Source organism: Labrus bergylta, chromosome 22 (genome assembly GCF_963930695.1).
Source record: "Labrus bergylta chromosome 22, fLabBer1.1, whole genome shotgun sequence".
NCBI classification, from domain to species: domain Eukaryota; kingdom Metazoa; phylum Chordata; class Actinopteri; order Labriformes; family Labridae; genus Labrus; species Labrus bergylta.
In genome coordinates, this window is record NC_089216.1 from 9,935,081 (window position 1) to 9,951,610 (window position 16,530).

Sequence of the window (16,530 nt, forward strand, 5' to 3'; positions counted from 1 at the left end):
GTTGAATTAACATTTAAGTCATATGTATAGTTTTTTTTTCTGTATACAACAGAATTACTGAGATCAAAATTGTCCTTCCAATGTTACTAATAGGGTAAAAAAGGTCAGAAAGGATCTTTTCATTGCTGTGGAAAGAATTGGGACCAATATGGAAGGGCTGTCCACCCTCTTCTACCTTTGACAGTGAGGTTTGAAAAACAATTAGTGTCTAAAAACAGCAAGCAGTGTAGTCATTGTTAGGCTCAGGATAATCATCGGGAAGGACGAGAAACATACAAGATAGCAGCTACTGTAGGTTCAAATCAGTGCAGGTAAGTCAAGTGCAAAAACAAATCAAAACCAAACCATACTTACAATGGCCTAACAGCTTTTGGCCCCAGACTGTACTGGCTGATTTAAAGATTTCTCATGAATTTTAAGTAGATAGTTAAAATTATGCTTGATTGAGGCATGCAAGTGTTGATCACATGTGTTTCCGACTGTACCTCTGACATATAGATTGGCTGGGGCAGAGTAGCGAGTTCCATCGTTGTTGGTTGCCACACATTCATACTTCCCCTGGTCGGACTCTTCACTCTGCTCTATCTGGAGGGCTCCTGGTTGGGAATAGCAAACGGGTAGTGGAGTGTGCATGGTTAAAATAGGGTGGTTTGCATTTCCACAGTCAAAATGAACAGAAAATAACTTTGTTGACCTCAAGGCGACCAAATATATCGTCTTCAGTACTAGCTAAGCTTCGTCCTTGCGTTTCAGCAGTTGAACGGAAACTTTCTACAAACTGCGTGACCTAGACACTACGTTATTGTGTCCATTATGTTAAATTCTATTGAAATGTTTATCCCCCGTATTTATCCCAGTCTGATCCACTTGCTGTGGTAAAAATGAGACTGTTAAGCTAGTATAGGTGAGGGATAGCTGCAAATGGTTGTCGTGCAAGACATTGCAACACAAATATTTTATTCGTCCTAAAAGGTTTAAAGTAACAAGAAAGCAAAATAAAATAACACTTTGTCAAATGCAAAGGAAGAAAGAAAAAGACTTAAGTTATCTTCTGTTTATAATACATTTACCTTGTCGACGGCTTTGTTAGAGAAAAATACTGAGTATTTTTATTATATAGGGTCTAAAAAATACACTCATCCTAATGCCAATATAAAAAAATGTCATGATTTCACTTTGAAGAATAGGGGCAAGCCCTTCAATATACAACATGTCACTGGACTGGTCAATATGGGGATGAGTGATACTGCTTCAGGGAAACATGGATCAAACAAAAAAGGTTTACAGTATAAGAAAGCAGCATAACAAGGGAGGACAATCGAAAGAAAGAAATTTAGGTATGATTTTAGCATATTCAATCACAGATCAAGTGTTACATTGACCGGACAGAGTAATTTGGGACTTCTTTTAGGTGAAGTCGATTAAAAAAAATGCAGCTGGTACAAAAAATTGAAAAATGCTGCTTGTATATGCGAAAAAATGCTAATTAGAGTACTATGTAAGGCAAGAGCAACATATTACCCTCTGTTACAAAATGTTTGACATGCAAATCTTGGCAAGAAATGTATGTCGGCACAACTTACAACCTTCTGACAACCCTTAGCTGAAAAATAAAATGCATTTGTATTAGAAGACAAAATTCAAAATATCAGCTTGAGCCGACAAGAAAGTAACCAACCACTGCTTTAGCTTCTGAAAGCTACAAAAGACACCCATAAAAATCCACCAATGGGATCAGCAGTGTGGTGTCACATGACCAAGGGAAAAAAGGCTTTATGCATCAACAACTCTCCAGCTTCTCGTCACACGCCAAAAATGAGGCAATCGGGTCCTCGCCAGACTACTGTTTGCCTTCCCCAAACCCTGAAGAAAAAAAGTCAAAAAGTAAAATAGTCTCCAAACCCAAGAAAAGTAAGAAAAATAGGTGAAAGAGAAAAAAAGCACCGTATAAACTTTATCAAAAAAGTGGTTGTTTGGGCTTTTTTGTAGAGGTACAGGAGAGGAAAGCAAATAGAAGAAATGGGAAAAAAAATAATTTGCAAAGATAGAAAGAATTCTTTGGGAGAAAAAAGCAGAGGAGAGGCAATGTTGTCTTCAGCATGCCTGCGTGATTCCACAGCATCTGTGCATATTTTTAGTGCTGAACAAGAACAGCTAAGGGGGAAAAAATGCTTGGTTGTTTTAGTTGGACAAAAAGAGGGACACATGATTCGCTATGGTCAAAAAAGAAAACAAAAATGAACGGAAAAAATATAGTTTAAAAAAATAATTGTCATTGGATATGCTTATTTGAGCCAGGGCAAGCATATCACAACTGAGCTAAACAGGCTCTTGAAACCAGAATACAAAGGAGGAAATAAAGCATAGACAAAAAGATGGAATACAAATTTATAAAAAAAAATTAAAAGAAAACAGGACGAAGAAGAAGGAAGGTCCGTATGAACAAAATGGGATTTGGTATTGATAAACAGGACAAAAATGGAGGTGATTCGAGTGAATGGATGGGTTGACAGCAAGAATGAATTTGTATTATTTTCATTCTGTGAACGTCAGTTCAGCACTCTTACCTCTTATTGGTGTACCACCTGGGTGGATAATATGAATGCAAATAAGATTAGAAAGAAGAAGCATTAGTACGAGTAGATAGAGGCTGGGGGCTTTGGAAGAAGAATCAAATTAGATTTAACAGGGTACGTAAATAAAGGTACTAGAGGAAAGAGAAAGGAGATATATATAGAGAGAGAGAGAGAGAGAGAGAGTAAGAGCTTTTCTGTACTCTACTGGCAGAGAAAGACAGGATTCATCATAGAAAAATCATAGGTCAGAGAGAAGAATTTGTACATTGGTGAACCACGGGGAGGTGCCATTTTTGGAAGTGGCATGGCTTCTGAAGAGCATCTACAAAGGGGAAAGACTTGGGGGGCTTTGTGTATGAGATCAAGAGAAGACATATTTAAATATCCTGAGTTCCCTTTGCTTCACCTGAGCTGGTTACCTCCCTACAATTCCTGGAAATTTCCCATCCCTAATATTCTGGTGTTAAAAGATAAGTGAGTAAGTGGTGGGTCAGTGAGTGAGTAACATGTGAGGACAGGTCATTAACAAGGTCAGTATAAGACAAGACTAAGCTGAAGCTTGGTGATTATCATCTCAAGATACTATAACTGGCACTGGTAGGACACTTGTACTACCAGTGTGGCTGAGGGAAAAGTGTGTCTAGCCCTGAAACTAAATCTAATCTAATCTAATCTAATATCTGTTAGTAAAATGCATGCCATGCATTTTAATAGTTGTTGGAAACATGAAAAATTAGTGGGGGGTGATGTGTGCTTTAGAGCTAAGCACTTACCAAAGGATTCTGTAGATTTAAAAATATAGAGAGAAGAAAGACAGCATAAGAATACGATTATATTCTTTATGGAAGTTTAGTTGACAAGGTTTGGTTAAATCTTTAATAACTGCGTGAATCAAAGTCGCACATTAGAAATAAGAGTTAGTTCTACACACTTCTGTTGAAAACAAGTCAGGAAGTCAGGTTAACAAGACGATTTAACAAAGGACAGCTGTGAAATCTGTGAAGACAGGTGGTCAAACATACAAGACTTGGACTTTACATGTAGTTATGTGAATGTGTTGCCATTAGCCAGGAATTAAAGCGGCAGGCTATGACTTTTGTTAACTTTGAAAGGTATATATAGAGATCTCTATTGTTTTGTAATATTGAAAACTTGTTCAGGCGAATGGGTATATTAGGGTGCATCACAGGCAAATAAAAAAGGTAGCATTTATACATTAAAGCAGGGGCTTTAAGTTCAAAGAACTGAGTAAGGGAGAAGCCTTATGGAGTTTTACGCACTGCTGTGGCTGATTGCACAGAATTAACTGTTTTTCATTGACTCTGAAAAAAGCTGCACATAACAAAAGCAAAAGAAATTCAAAGGACGTTTAGGGGTCCCTCTTTTGGAAGTGGAATGCAACAATTGCACAAGTTTAATTTGCTTTTCTGCTTGTTATCTTGGTTTAAAATCATGTGCACTCCTTAGCAGATTCTGAATGAAGCCGAATGTTGAATATTAATCGTAAAAAAAAAAAAGAAAGAAAAAAAGACACAACAAATGAAGAGAATGGATCGGAAAAAAAATACTGCACCAATGCAGTGGAAAGGAAATCAAAGCAAAAACAGCAAAAACAATCCATTTTTAAAAGTTACAGCAGTGAGCAATGAGGGCAGAAGTTAGGGCAGAAGCCAGCAAACAGAAGGGGAAACAGTCCCAACAGCCCAAGACAACACTGGAAGACAAGAAGGGGGCACACATACAGACAACACACACCAGGATTTACAGAGAGTAGAGGACAGGATATAGTAGAAACAATGCCATTACCTACAAAATGAAAAGCCAAATGAGAAGTTAAATCATGGAAGGAAGAAGAGGATGAGAGAACAGAACAGGGGGAGCAGAGCAGATAGAGGATAACAAGAAAGGAGACTCCCTGTTTCAAGATGAAGTTTTCAGCACAGGAAACCTACCTGATCTGAGTTGTTTAATGCGTCCATTGTTGTTGGTGGTGTTGACGGGGAGGAAGTCTTTGAACCAGGAAATGTCAGGGTCAGGGTTGCCACTGGCGGCACAGAGCATGGTGGCAGTGCGAGTTCGCTCCACCACTTTTAACTGTGGGCCCATGTCTATGGTGGGGAAACCAGGGGGCAGCTGGTCCTCTGGAAAAAAAAAAAAGATGAGAGATATTGTGGCAGAGGTCAGAGTCAGAAAGTCACTGATCCTCCTCCAAGCCTGTGCCGAGCATGAGGAGGTAGAGCCAGTGGAAATTACAGTCATAAGACTACAGAGCAAGAGGATAGATGAAGGATAAATCTAACACCAGAGAGATCTTGGAGAAAAGTTGAAACTGCTTTGTATAAGCAAAGTTACAGTAAGGTAGTAGTTACAGTAAAGTAGTCAAATAAATGTGTTTTTTATACGATATGTATTATTAGTAATGTACATTTTTTCCTACCCATATTTGGTATTGACAAGGACACAACATGAACAAAAAGGGACGATGGACAAACAACAGTTCAGTAGTTATCGAGCAGTTAAGTATATTGGGAGAAAAACTTAAACCGCTTTCTTGCTGAGAGTTAGAGGAGAATAGATGCCAAACACACTTATGTTTGCGAACTGTAAAGTAAATGCTACAGCTTACTTAGCCTACTTCAACTTTAACTTGATTGTCCCCGAGGGGAAATTTGGTTTGCAGCCAGGTGAAAACAATAAGCTCATTGAAACACAGGCATAAAGACTTAGACAATAGAAACAACATACTGTACACTGTGAACAAGAACTGACCATGTTGTGCTTGAATATAGTTATGCCTCAATCACCACTGACATATCGCCATGGCAGATATTTGTCAATTCCAGTAAGCCCAACCCCGAAGCATTCCTCGCTCTGTCGTTAATATCACTCCAAATGGGAGCTTTTATTTAAATAGTGATGAAATAGCTTAATTTAGGAAGACTTGAAACTTTTAGACCATCAAGTAATCTGGAAAATGTTTGCTGAAGTAATAGTTCAAAATAGATAAAGGGTAATTTTCCCATCTCGTTCCCTACTAAAACACTTCTTGTTTCATCAGGACAGTCGCCCCCTGCTGGCAATTCAAAATAATTACTTTATTGACTTTATTTTTAAAACAAGAGGCTACATCCAAAATAACTAAGCTAACCGTCTTTTTGCTCATCTAAGTCTCAGCAGGAAAGCAAATATGCATGTTTAACAAATCATACAGATACTTTTTTTTAACAAAGGGTGGAAGAAAACATACTGGAGCACACATGTACTCAGGTGAAGCGAAGCTTTGAAGCTCTTTGATGATGGCAGGTGTCTTTGCCGTGTTGTTTTCGCTCGCTTGTTCCTGCCTTGTCTCAACTTTCAACATCTTGCTTCTGTTTGAGATGTCAGAGAAGATAGCTCACGATGCACCTTACTCCAAACATGTTCTTTTAACAAAACAAAGAAAATCAAAGCCTTGAGCAGCTTTGTCTGAAGCTCATTGCTCTGAACAGGAAATATTTTTGGCTTGCAGCAAAGGTGATCTAGAGAGAGTACAGAGTGGAATATTCCAAGCACACATGCAACTGCCTCTCCGCAATGTTAGCTGGGTGTTAATCTGCAAAACAAGACCTACTTATTCTGAATGCCAATGAGGTTTATGTGCACCTTAAGTTTTCCTTTTCCCGCTTATGATATGGCTAATTAGTGTCTTCCGTCGCTCTCATAAACGGCACCTTTTTGGAAACACTTTCTTCATTAAATTTTCATGAGGAGACATCAGTCTGGAAACAGCTTTGAGATGCCATAGCCTGCGCACAGCCAAACGACAATCATGGCCGCCTTCCAACAATGCTTTTGGGTATCTGGCATGAGAAAGCACCTCGATGGATAAATCTTCTCAGAGAGAGGCTGTATTACAAATGAGTGACTTCAGACTGAACTGCAAAACTTTCCCATTGCAACTCTGTGTCCCTGCCTGAACTGACATGTGTTTTGACAGTGATGGAAAGGTATTGTTTTTTACAGCTTTCCAAACAGCCAATCAACCTGCAGTATGATTTTTAAAATGGGTTTAATGAATTCAAATCCTATATAATGCATACCTCTTACTGTGGTCACTGGCCTGGCAGTCGTGTACTGTAATGCAATTATACAGTAAATCTTGGCCCATGCATCCTTATATGGTTTCTCACTGTAAGACCTTGACATGGTAAGCCATATATGTTATCTTTATCACTTTCAGTATCCATTACCCTAATGAGAGATGCTCCAGCTTTACCCTTGTTAAAAGTTTGTAGGTGTCTGGCACTGTGTTTGCTGGTTGTTTGCACAAAATTGTGCAGCTCATTAAACCAATAACCGCCTCGTAGATTCACTTCAGACACACAGTGACTTCACACTTAACAGTGAATGTCATAGCTATACTAAAGAAAATTAAGCAGTTAAAAATATAGGGTTACATATTTAGTAATTCACGGATTTTCCCTTCTTTAACTTATCAACATAATGCTTTTGGGGGTTGATTTTTTTCTGCTTGACATTGACATTGTGTTTGGGTTATTGGTGGTGAGTTATATACCATTTCAATCTCAATGTGCCAGGCTGAAGCACGACTTGCTTTCATTTTCAGCACAACATAAAAGCTGTTAAAAATGTCAAGGGTAGGATTAAAAAATGTGTGAACGGGACATTTTACATGACATTAAATATCGCTTTAATATTGCTCTGATTGCTTTTTCTTATAGTTCTCAAATATTCAAAGTATGTCCATCCATCCAATATCTTTATCGCTTTTACCGCGCAGGGTCCCGGGGCAGCTGGAGCCAATCCATTGGGATTGTCATTGGGCGAGAGGCAGGGTACACCCTGGATTGGTGGCCAGTCAATCACAGGGCAGATAAAATATGTCGCTAGATGTAGACCATACACAGAAAAATCAAAAGAAACAGAAAAATGTCTTCGAAAACGGTATGTTCTAAAAGAGCCATGTAAACAACAATCAAGTGTGAAAAAAAAAAAGTCTAATGTGAGTAACTGCACTTCTAAAGGTGCTCATTCATATGGAGAACGACATGGGAGAAGGGAAAGGAATGAATTGTACATGGTAGCTCCCTTCAGCCTTTTCAAGGTTGATCACACAATTAGTCAATTCTAAAGCGAGTCAGAAGTATACCTGATCAAACACAATAGCCAGAAGCAAGTCTGGGAGCATGGATGTGTATGGAATATTGTAATTGGATGTGACAATCCATGCGAACTAAAAAGCAACTCCTGTGAAATTGCAATGCATTCTTAAACAAAGTGCTCAAGAGATCATAATTTAGCTGTCCAAGATTCACAATAGTTCTTGTTCTTCTCTAAGGAGATAAGCATAGTGCTGTGCCACAACTGTAATTTTAAGTTACAAGTGTTCAAAATTATATATTTTAAATAGCAGGGCTCTCAAAATGCAGACACAGTACAGGCCATAATAATCAAGCTTGATTTTAGCAAATTGTGGAAAACCTTCAAAAAATGATGCTAGGTCAAAAGGGCACTTTCTCAAACCCATCTTCCTTCTCCTATAGATTGCGAGTGTTACACGATGCTGACCCTATTGCAGGCAGTTGATATGACTCCAGGCAGTGCATTTAAAATTAATGATCTGTTAGAAAGGTTTCTGGCCTGTTGAATGCATTCTTGCTTAGCCCAGAAATGTATTTTACAGCTGCTTTGTGCACTCATGCTCACAGAAAACGGCCACAAAGTCATGACATCAACTGTAAGGCATGGCAGAAGTTTTCTTTCACAGAACTTTAGATTAAGATACAGGACCATTTAACAGAAGTACCTTGATGTTCTCAACTTCTTTGCAAATCTGAGCTCATTTACTTCACAAAGAGAATTACCATTGTGATAACAAATAAAGGAGAAGTTGAACACATTCCTTAGCTTGTGCTGTGATAAACAACTCAAGTCAACAGAGGTGCAGCAGCAGTTTCCTTCCAAGGCCAACACCAAAAGAAAATCTAATGAATCACTATTTAATTCAGCCTTGGCAAGTTTGTTGTGGGTTTGCAGAAGTTGGACAATTGACATTTGTTAAAAGTAATAAGTTAAATAATTAATCAACAAGAGGACAACAAGCTAGTAGTTTTTTCCCATGTGATGTTCCTCTAACAGTCAAGAGGTTGTTGTTCAACATAAATTATTAGCAAGGTGCTACTTCATTACCACTTCAGTAACTCTGAGCTGCATCCTGATGGAGTGGAAATTGGAAAAGTTTTGTGTGCCTGTAGAGCATTTGTTTTTTTTTATGTGCTGGGCTTAGTATTCTGTAAGCGTTAAGACTTAAGAATGTATAGGGGCAAAATAGCTGGTACAAAAAAAAAAGGTATTTAAAGCTGAAAGCTGAAATTATTAGAAAAAAAAGGGGTTGTAAAGATTTCCCCACTTCCTTAATCTACCTCTCTGAGAACCGCAATCTCAAGGACAGTCTAAGACAAGGGCGTTTTCTGCTTTACAGACCCATACTGTATATTCAACAATGGATCTACACACTAAATGAGATGGAAGGCAGAGAAATGCTGAAGTCACCTTCTAAAGAAGTGCTGAGCACTGGTGCTTGATATAAAAAGACTCCCAATGACAATTTGCACACATTAGCCACTGCCAGGCTATCAGGCTGTATGAGTGTGCGCTGCCAAGTATGGGAGGAGTATAAAGAGGACATTGGCTCAAAAAGTACCTCAGTGTGCAGATTTTTGCTGAAGACATAAGGCCACTGGACATAAAATCAACCCATTAGCAGATTATATCTATTGATCAATCATACAAAAATACGAGCGGATGAAATCACATTTGCCTTGTACGACAACAGCGGCCATTCCAGTTTCAAAAATGTAGCTTAAGTGCAGCATAAATTCAGCACAGTTTGTTATCACACCAGAACCAATATACCCACACACTCACAGCCTCTGTTTACAGTCAACTTCTCAGCTGTGGTGTAATGGCTTTAGTGACAAACTTGGTAATATCCTCCCTGTTTAAGCTCTAATTTAATTAGCCTAATGGAGTCTTCAAAACAGATAAAGGTACCGTTCAAACACACTCTGTTTACATGTTTGCTCAGTTCTTTCTTCACCAACGTACTTGCGTGTTTGTGCAGGCTGAGGTGGTGTTTATAAGGTTAACACGGAACTATGGCAATTTCATCTTTGAGCTGGAATTCATTGGAACAAGACGGTAAAACTAAGGCCAAATGTCGACTGCTGTGAGAAAAAAACCCCAACAGGGTACACAGGGGTAAAAGCCTGTTTATTATGATAATGATTAACTACATGCAGAGCACATGTTTTTAACAAAATGAGTGGCGTTTCTTGGAAAGATTGCATGAACTTTAGCTTGTTGGGTCACAGTTTTAAGAATTATTTTCATTATTTTCAAAGCACACTATGATGTCAAATGCGATGCCATATTGTGATTTTATTGATATTCTTCATTATGTATTACCCAGAGAGAGCAAAATGTTCCAGAAATAAGAGGAAATTTGCTTTAAATCCAATGAAGTCAAATGTAGATTCTGTTTTATACCACTGAAATGATATTTGGCTATACAATTACCCATTTAGTACAAAATGATTTGTGAAAAGGCCAAGGCTTTGTTGCCCGAGACTTGAAACATAAAAACATAAACCTTTCCGGTCACATTCTGGCTTTTGTTCCTTGGTTGCTGCACAAGGATTGGATTCGGTCCGACCCTTTTCTTTTCAAGCGGAACAAGACTTTCACCCTGCGGTTGAGGTTATTCTTCAGGGAAAATCCCTGCCGGCCCATAATAAGATATATTTGTTGAACGTATTTGAGTGGATACAATCTTCTCAAAGAGGCTGTCACAGGTCACTTGCTGTGGCAGCGTTGTGGAGAATAGTGTGTGTCAAGACGTATTGTTGTTTGGGAATCCTGCCTTGGAAAGATGCAGGATTATGGAACTGTGGGAATTTGGGGCAGATGTCCTCAAGTATGACACTCTTACATTTTACACTTCTTTTCCCTCTGGCCTAAAGATTATTTTTGCCCAGTTTAAAGAATCAATCTGATCCTTACTACCCCTCCCAAGATAAGATTCCAGCCAACACAAAAGATGAGCCACAAAACATTACCCATGGAGTGTGACAGCACTGCTTATATTTCTCAGCAGCTTGAGCCAAAGTCATTTTTTCCACTACCCTGCTGAAGCATATAATTTTAAGTTGAGGGACGCTGATTAAAGCCCTTTCCACGCTCAAGAATCCAAAAGAAGTGAGAACAAAGATAGAAGAATTTAGCAGGGTTAGGGTGCTAATCAAGTTAATCATACAGCACTCTTGCTGTTCACAAGGACGGCACTTAGACTTTGGCATGTTTTTTTAATGGTTTGCTAACGCATTAGCTCTCCTAGATTAAAGTAGACTCTCATTTCTTAAGCTGGTGAAACTATATAAAAAGGGAAACAATGTGATTCAGCAATATTTAAGGTGAAGGGTGAAATATTTGTATGATTGCAGGAAAGTAACACCCACAGATAAAGAGACATGTTAACAAGTGTCTATCGAAGCAGATGTTTGATCTTTGTGGTTTAAATGAGGTTGCTGATTAAGAACACATTAACAGAGAAACATTGTTCATTATATTTTGTTAACAGATCTGTAAAAAATAGTCGCATGCATTGTTAACACATCCGTTCAGAGACGACCTGAATCCTCCCCGACAAAATGTTCTGTTAGGCCCCTGTTCAACTGACGTATTCAGTTATGTTTTTCCGTTTGGCATGGGAGAGGGAACTGTTAATTATGCTTTTGTTTTCACACAAACAAAATTACTCAACCAAACGTAAGAGCTCTTGATTAACAAAGGCACACAGCAATTCCATATTGTGCCAATTCTATGACGGCATCTGTTCTATTTTTCCTCGTTCCCTCTCTCTAATGTTTCGCCACTTTCACCCACACCGTTGTTGATTTCCTTGCTCTGCTTGCAAGGTGCACTGTACGCTTTGATTTAAAGGTGTACTTTAACAATCTAACACTAAATGATTGGCAGGTTCTAAATCTGAGTCCACCCTTTTCTTTGTCAGTTACCTGCAGCTTGGGTGAACTACAGAAAACTTGGATTCAAACAACATTGCTTTACTCAATACTCCATCCATCATGCTGCCCATGAACTTTAGCAGAGTTGAAACTCGTCCCCAAATTAATTTCTAGTTTCTAACTCTAGTATTTCATGTATATAGTATATCATGTATTTCCCATTGTTTAAAAAAAAAGCCACATAAATTTGATTGTATTAATGTAATTCACAAGTAAAATTGTATAGCCTCTCTGCTCTGATCCTACTTTTTGCTTTAGTTACTGCTTTACACCTAAACCTTTATAATATGCAAGACTTTCCAATGATTTTACACAAATGTCTGGACACTTCTTTCAGCAGTGCCTATGGTAAAATGCCTGAATGATAAGGTATCATTCATGACTGGCAGGTATAGCCATTCACTCAGAAAACAACAAGTCAGGACAGTATGCAGGGCACAAAAGCCCATGTACATCATTGCCGAGCAAAAAAGGACAAATTAAGAATTTCCCTAAATGCTCTCAGAAAATCCAAAGCCTGTATTTATCTCATTGATACATCCCACTGCTGTTTGGCACATATGTTGTCCAGTCTAAATAAGATTAGGTTTTCCTTAGAGCTTCCTTTGAGCCAGATTTCTCAAATAAGCCTCCTGGCACCTGCACAAGGTAGGCATCGCTTAACTAATCCAATAATGGAAAAAAATAAATGCCCAGCACTTCCTTCTAATAAGGCTCACAAGTATGTCTGGGGGGACGGTTTCGAAAATTCACCTTCCTGAGTTTTTTTTTTTTTTTTTAAGGTTTACAGGCTTCTGAACTTTGAGTCAACCCTTAATTTTCTTTTCAACACAAGGCATGGATCTAGATTGATTGGGTTATCTAATGATTGCCTGGACTGGAAAAGACTTAGAAGCTCAAATGTGAGAGCACGTCCCAATTTTCATGCCCCAGAGCCACAGCTTTATGTTCCAGAGCCTCAGACGAAGTGATGAGAAAATGTTAAGTGGCAAGGCATGACTGCTTTCCAGTTTTGGTTTACAAATGCGTCTGTGCAGGTCTTGCAGGTCAGAACTAATCCTGTTGTATATAGCAGAATACTGGAGAGTTCATGTTTTTTTTTAGAAAGCCTTCGAGCCATTTATCTCAACTAAGGTATTTAACTCTTCATAATAACATAAAATGTTATTAAAAGGCGGTTCTGTAAGTGTTTCCTGTATTTATTTGTGTGTCAGGACTATTTTCCGATAATATAGGACATTTCTAAACCGTCTCATACATACAAGGATGGGTTATTTTAGGTGAAAATAACAAGAAGAATGGATGTCATCTTTGGTAATTTACCTGTTTAAATTCAAATGACAACTACCCACACAGGGCTTTCAGAAAACCAGACCATTGGTGACATGTTTTTTCAAATGTTCCCTAGAATACTGTATATTTAGTGCAGTGAAAAATTGTCTACCTCTATCCAAAATAAATCAGCAGTATAAGAGTATGAGTGTAGCTGAGCTGACTAAAATATATTTGGGTTGAGTTCATTAGTCGATCCTTCAGGTACAGGGCATGCTAATGAATATTACTTTGAATGTACCACAGTTGGCTCAAACAGCTAATTTCAATTGTCCGTAATAGGGTTTTAAGAGGAGCAGTCCCACTTCAACCCAAAGTGGCATTACATCTCCCAAGCTTGGTACTGCTAAAAGGTAGTTCAGTAATTTGCTGTACAAATACAGTCTCTTTAAGAAAATTGCTAAAACCTGAGGGCCTGACAATGAGAGACAATCTTGTGTCAGCTGAAATTTTATTTCACTCTTGTTGCCTTAAGGAGCAAAAGGAATGGATTGTGAAATACTACCCAATGTGTGGCCCAAAACTCCTGTGATGATGTCGCAAATATCGCAGGAGGGAAAGTGAAGGCGACTAAAGCTTCCTTAACCTGAGGTTCATGGCACTCTGTCTCGGTGAAAAATAGCATCCTCTCCCCCTTTGCCCTGCACTGATTGTTTCTTCCATAAATCCCCTTTGAGATTGTATAATTAATTGAATGCTGCTTATTTGTCATTAAAACCCCTCGCCTAATGCCTGAGATTATGAGGAAACCATTGTAGAGCCAATCTATTAATCATCAGACCTTTTTTCCCTGAGAAAACCTTCACAGATGAACAATTCAAGCCAAATCTCATTCTGAATGACATTGGAGAACTTGTTGTGAAACTCTAAGCCCATATAATGGTGTCTTGGTGTATCTATTCTGGACATTTTTTTCTTTTAAAAAACTTATTCCCATTCAAGGACTGTTTTGGAATTGTAGAGAGCTCCAATTACAAGTATTAGTTGTTTTGGCTTGTAATTTGGTTAACATTTGATAAAGATTCTTAAGGCATTGGGGTTAGAGGTAGAAATGGAGTTATGCTTTAAAATAATGTCCCCCCCAGCCTTCCATCCCTTTATAGACAATTACTTCAGACATTAATGAGCAAATTTGTCTCCATCTGTATCGGAAATGTAGGGGGCTCCATTGAGAAGCACTTGTCGTTTTTGGTTAGAAATTGGGTGGGATTTGATAGAAAATGGTGGAGCATCCGGATCTAAGCCAGAAAATGGCTGGAGTTATGCTTTTGAAATGACCCTGTCTAATGTTCCCTCAAGCCAGCCATCCCCCATAGACATTTTTTTATGGCCATTGCTGCTGGGGCAGATTGGATCAGCCAAGCAGAGGGCACGCAACAGAGATGTGCGCCTCTTCTGGCTAGGCTCCCCAACTCTCCCTAGGCCCCGTGTCATTCATAAACATGACAGATTAGCTGTGATATTCCTCCATTTACAACATAGGCGAAGGGAGTGGGAGGAAAGAGAATGAAAGCAGCAGAGAGTGAGTGTTAGTGTCGGATGCCCCTTAGGGGTAGTGCTAAAATGGATGGGTAAAGAGGGAGATGAAAAGGAGAGATGAAGCAGGAAGGGCGAAGAGGGGGCCTTTCTCTACAGGCCTGGCTGGGCAAGCAGCGAGGCAGGCAGGAAGCCAGGCACAAAGCTCCATTTACGCTCAGATGCCCCCCCCCCTCCCCCCCGCTCTTCTTGCTTTACAGACTACGCGTTAGCTGAGCCAGATGTACTGTTCTGAGTAAAGATCACCTAGGGGGAAGGTGGAGAGGAAGACAGAGGGATTTTAAGACCTCCTCTACCTACAATCATGTCGTTTCTTCTTCCACACTTCCATTGTCTTTTTTTTTTTTTACGTTTGCCTTGCTCACTGACTCCTTCTGCCTCAGTGCAGTCACTGCTGGTCTGAGACTTTAAAAGTAGCTCGATTCGTCTTTGTCTGTCTCTCGCCTCCCTCGCCTTATGTCCCCTTCACGCCCTCTTCAGGATTTCACTTTGCATATTCCATTTGCTGGTTGTTACCTTGAGCAATGATTCCATTTACTTCCGAAAACAGTGCCCCATTTATTTAGAGTTTGGGAAATGGGAAAAAAATAAAAACTTGTGCTCTTGTCTTCTTATCTGCCATCAGCCTTTTTTTTTCTGATATTATAAGTAATATTCAAAAGAGAAGTGAGAAAACTATTTGACAAAGCTTTGAGCTATTTGCCAAACAGAAAGCTAAAACTGATGACGCTTATTCTTATATCAACTCCCTGAAATGCACCTTAGGATCCCTCTCTTCTTTTTTTTTTTTTTTTTTTTAGCTTTTTTTCTTAACAGTCCATCAACCCTCATTTGATCCTCTTGAGTGCATTAAGCATTCATAAATGAAGAGGAAGTGGCAGGGAATATATAAACAACGCACAGTACCTTCTCCTCAGAGACGCCTCCATTCTCACAGACACTCCTGTCACTTTGAAGTATATACTGCCAGACATCTGTTCTCTTTTTATGTTTCAGGCTTATTCATTGTATATTTACCCTCTTACCGCCCACTAGGGACGGTTATATGCTGCTTGATGTTTCAAAGTTTAATAAAGAATATGTCTCTGAGTCAACATTTAAAAAAAAATAATAAATAAAATAAAACTGAACTGTTTATGTTGCTTATTTTATCCTTGTCAGGGAGTGCTGATTAAGACCAGAAGCTGGAGCCAGCAGGGACTCGGTTAGAGAATCAGCGACCAGGTGAGACATCCAAACGGGCAGGGAAAGACAGAAGGCAAAACTGTGAGAAATGAAGTTGCTTCATTAACCTTCATGTACTATACATTCCTAAGCAGTTGGGTCAGTGTGTGTTGAATATCTTGGCTTGGATACTCAAGTGGCAAGTCATCTGCTGAAAAGAGTATGTGAATGTTAAACCGTTTATGTGTGTAAGGGTAGGTGTTGTTTACTTGGAAGCAAATATCCCATCAGTTGTCAGAACACACCCACAAAATCCTCTGAACTTGAATCCCTTCATGCATTTTGATATGTTCATGGGTCAAGGACCAGACTAGTATCATTAGACCCAGACGAGTACTTGGGGGGGAGTTCTGGTGTAACTGTCTGAGGAAATGACTGTGTACAAGTTCACTTCCTCCTGAGAAAGGGAAAACGTAGCAGCTTTTTCAATTATTGATACAGCTAAAAGCTTGCTACGGGAGTGGGGAGTCTAGAGATTATTCATGCTTGCCAACATCCTGCTGAGAGGACCCCTAATGGAAAACGGGGGTTATACCAGGCTTTTCAAAGTTTGCATGAAAGGCATTCTTTCCATGTGGAAGATGATCGCTGTGACAGCAGAAAGCGGGCAGCATTATTTTATCATGAAATATATTATATAATGTTTTGAGATTTGACTGCTGAAGCCTGAAGAAACTTACTATGAGAACATTTCTAATCTTATCCCCCTATTCCATAACACTCCAAATGAGTCGTTGCACTTGTTTGTGACTTGTAAAGTCACTTGTTACTGACTTTAA

The 16,530-nt window shown here is 39.1% G+C and overlaps 1 protein-coding gene across 32 annotated transcripts in view; it reads right to left on the bottom strand.

Annotated features, from left to right (window-relative positions):
- The window catches only part of LOC109994240 (protein tyrosine phosphatase receptor type D), a 354,409-nt gene that overhangs the window by 43,161 nt on the left and 294,718 nt on the right, over positions 1–16,530 (bottom strand). For 13 of the 32 annotated variants that reach the window (XM_065950652.1, XM_065950656.1, XM_065950654.1 and 10 more), the window contains 4 exons: positions 4,529–4,717; positions 3,350–3,358; positions 2,568–2,585; positions 486–596 (listed from right to left, as the gene is read on the bottom strand). In XM_065950652.1, the coding sequence (XP_065806724.1) occupies positions 486–596; positions 2,568–2,585; positions 3,350–3,358; positions 4,529–4,717 (327 nt within the window). The remainder of the gene's footprint in view (positions 1–485; positions 597–2,567; positions 2,586–3,349; positions 3,359–4,528; positions 4,718–16,530) is intronic. The other 19 variants (XM_065950655.1, XM_065950666.1, XM_065950658.1 and 16 more) reach the window with 2 other exon arrangements.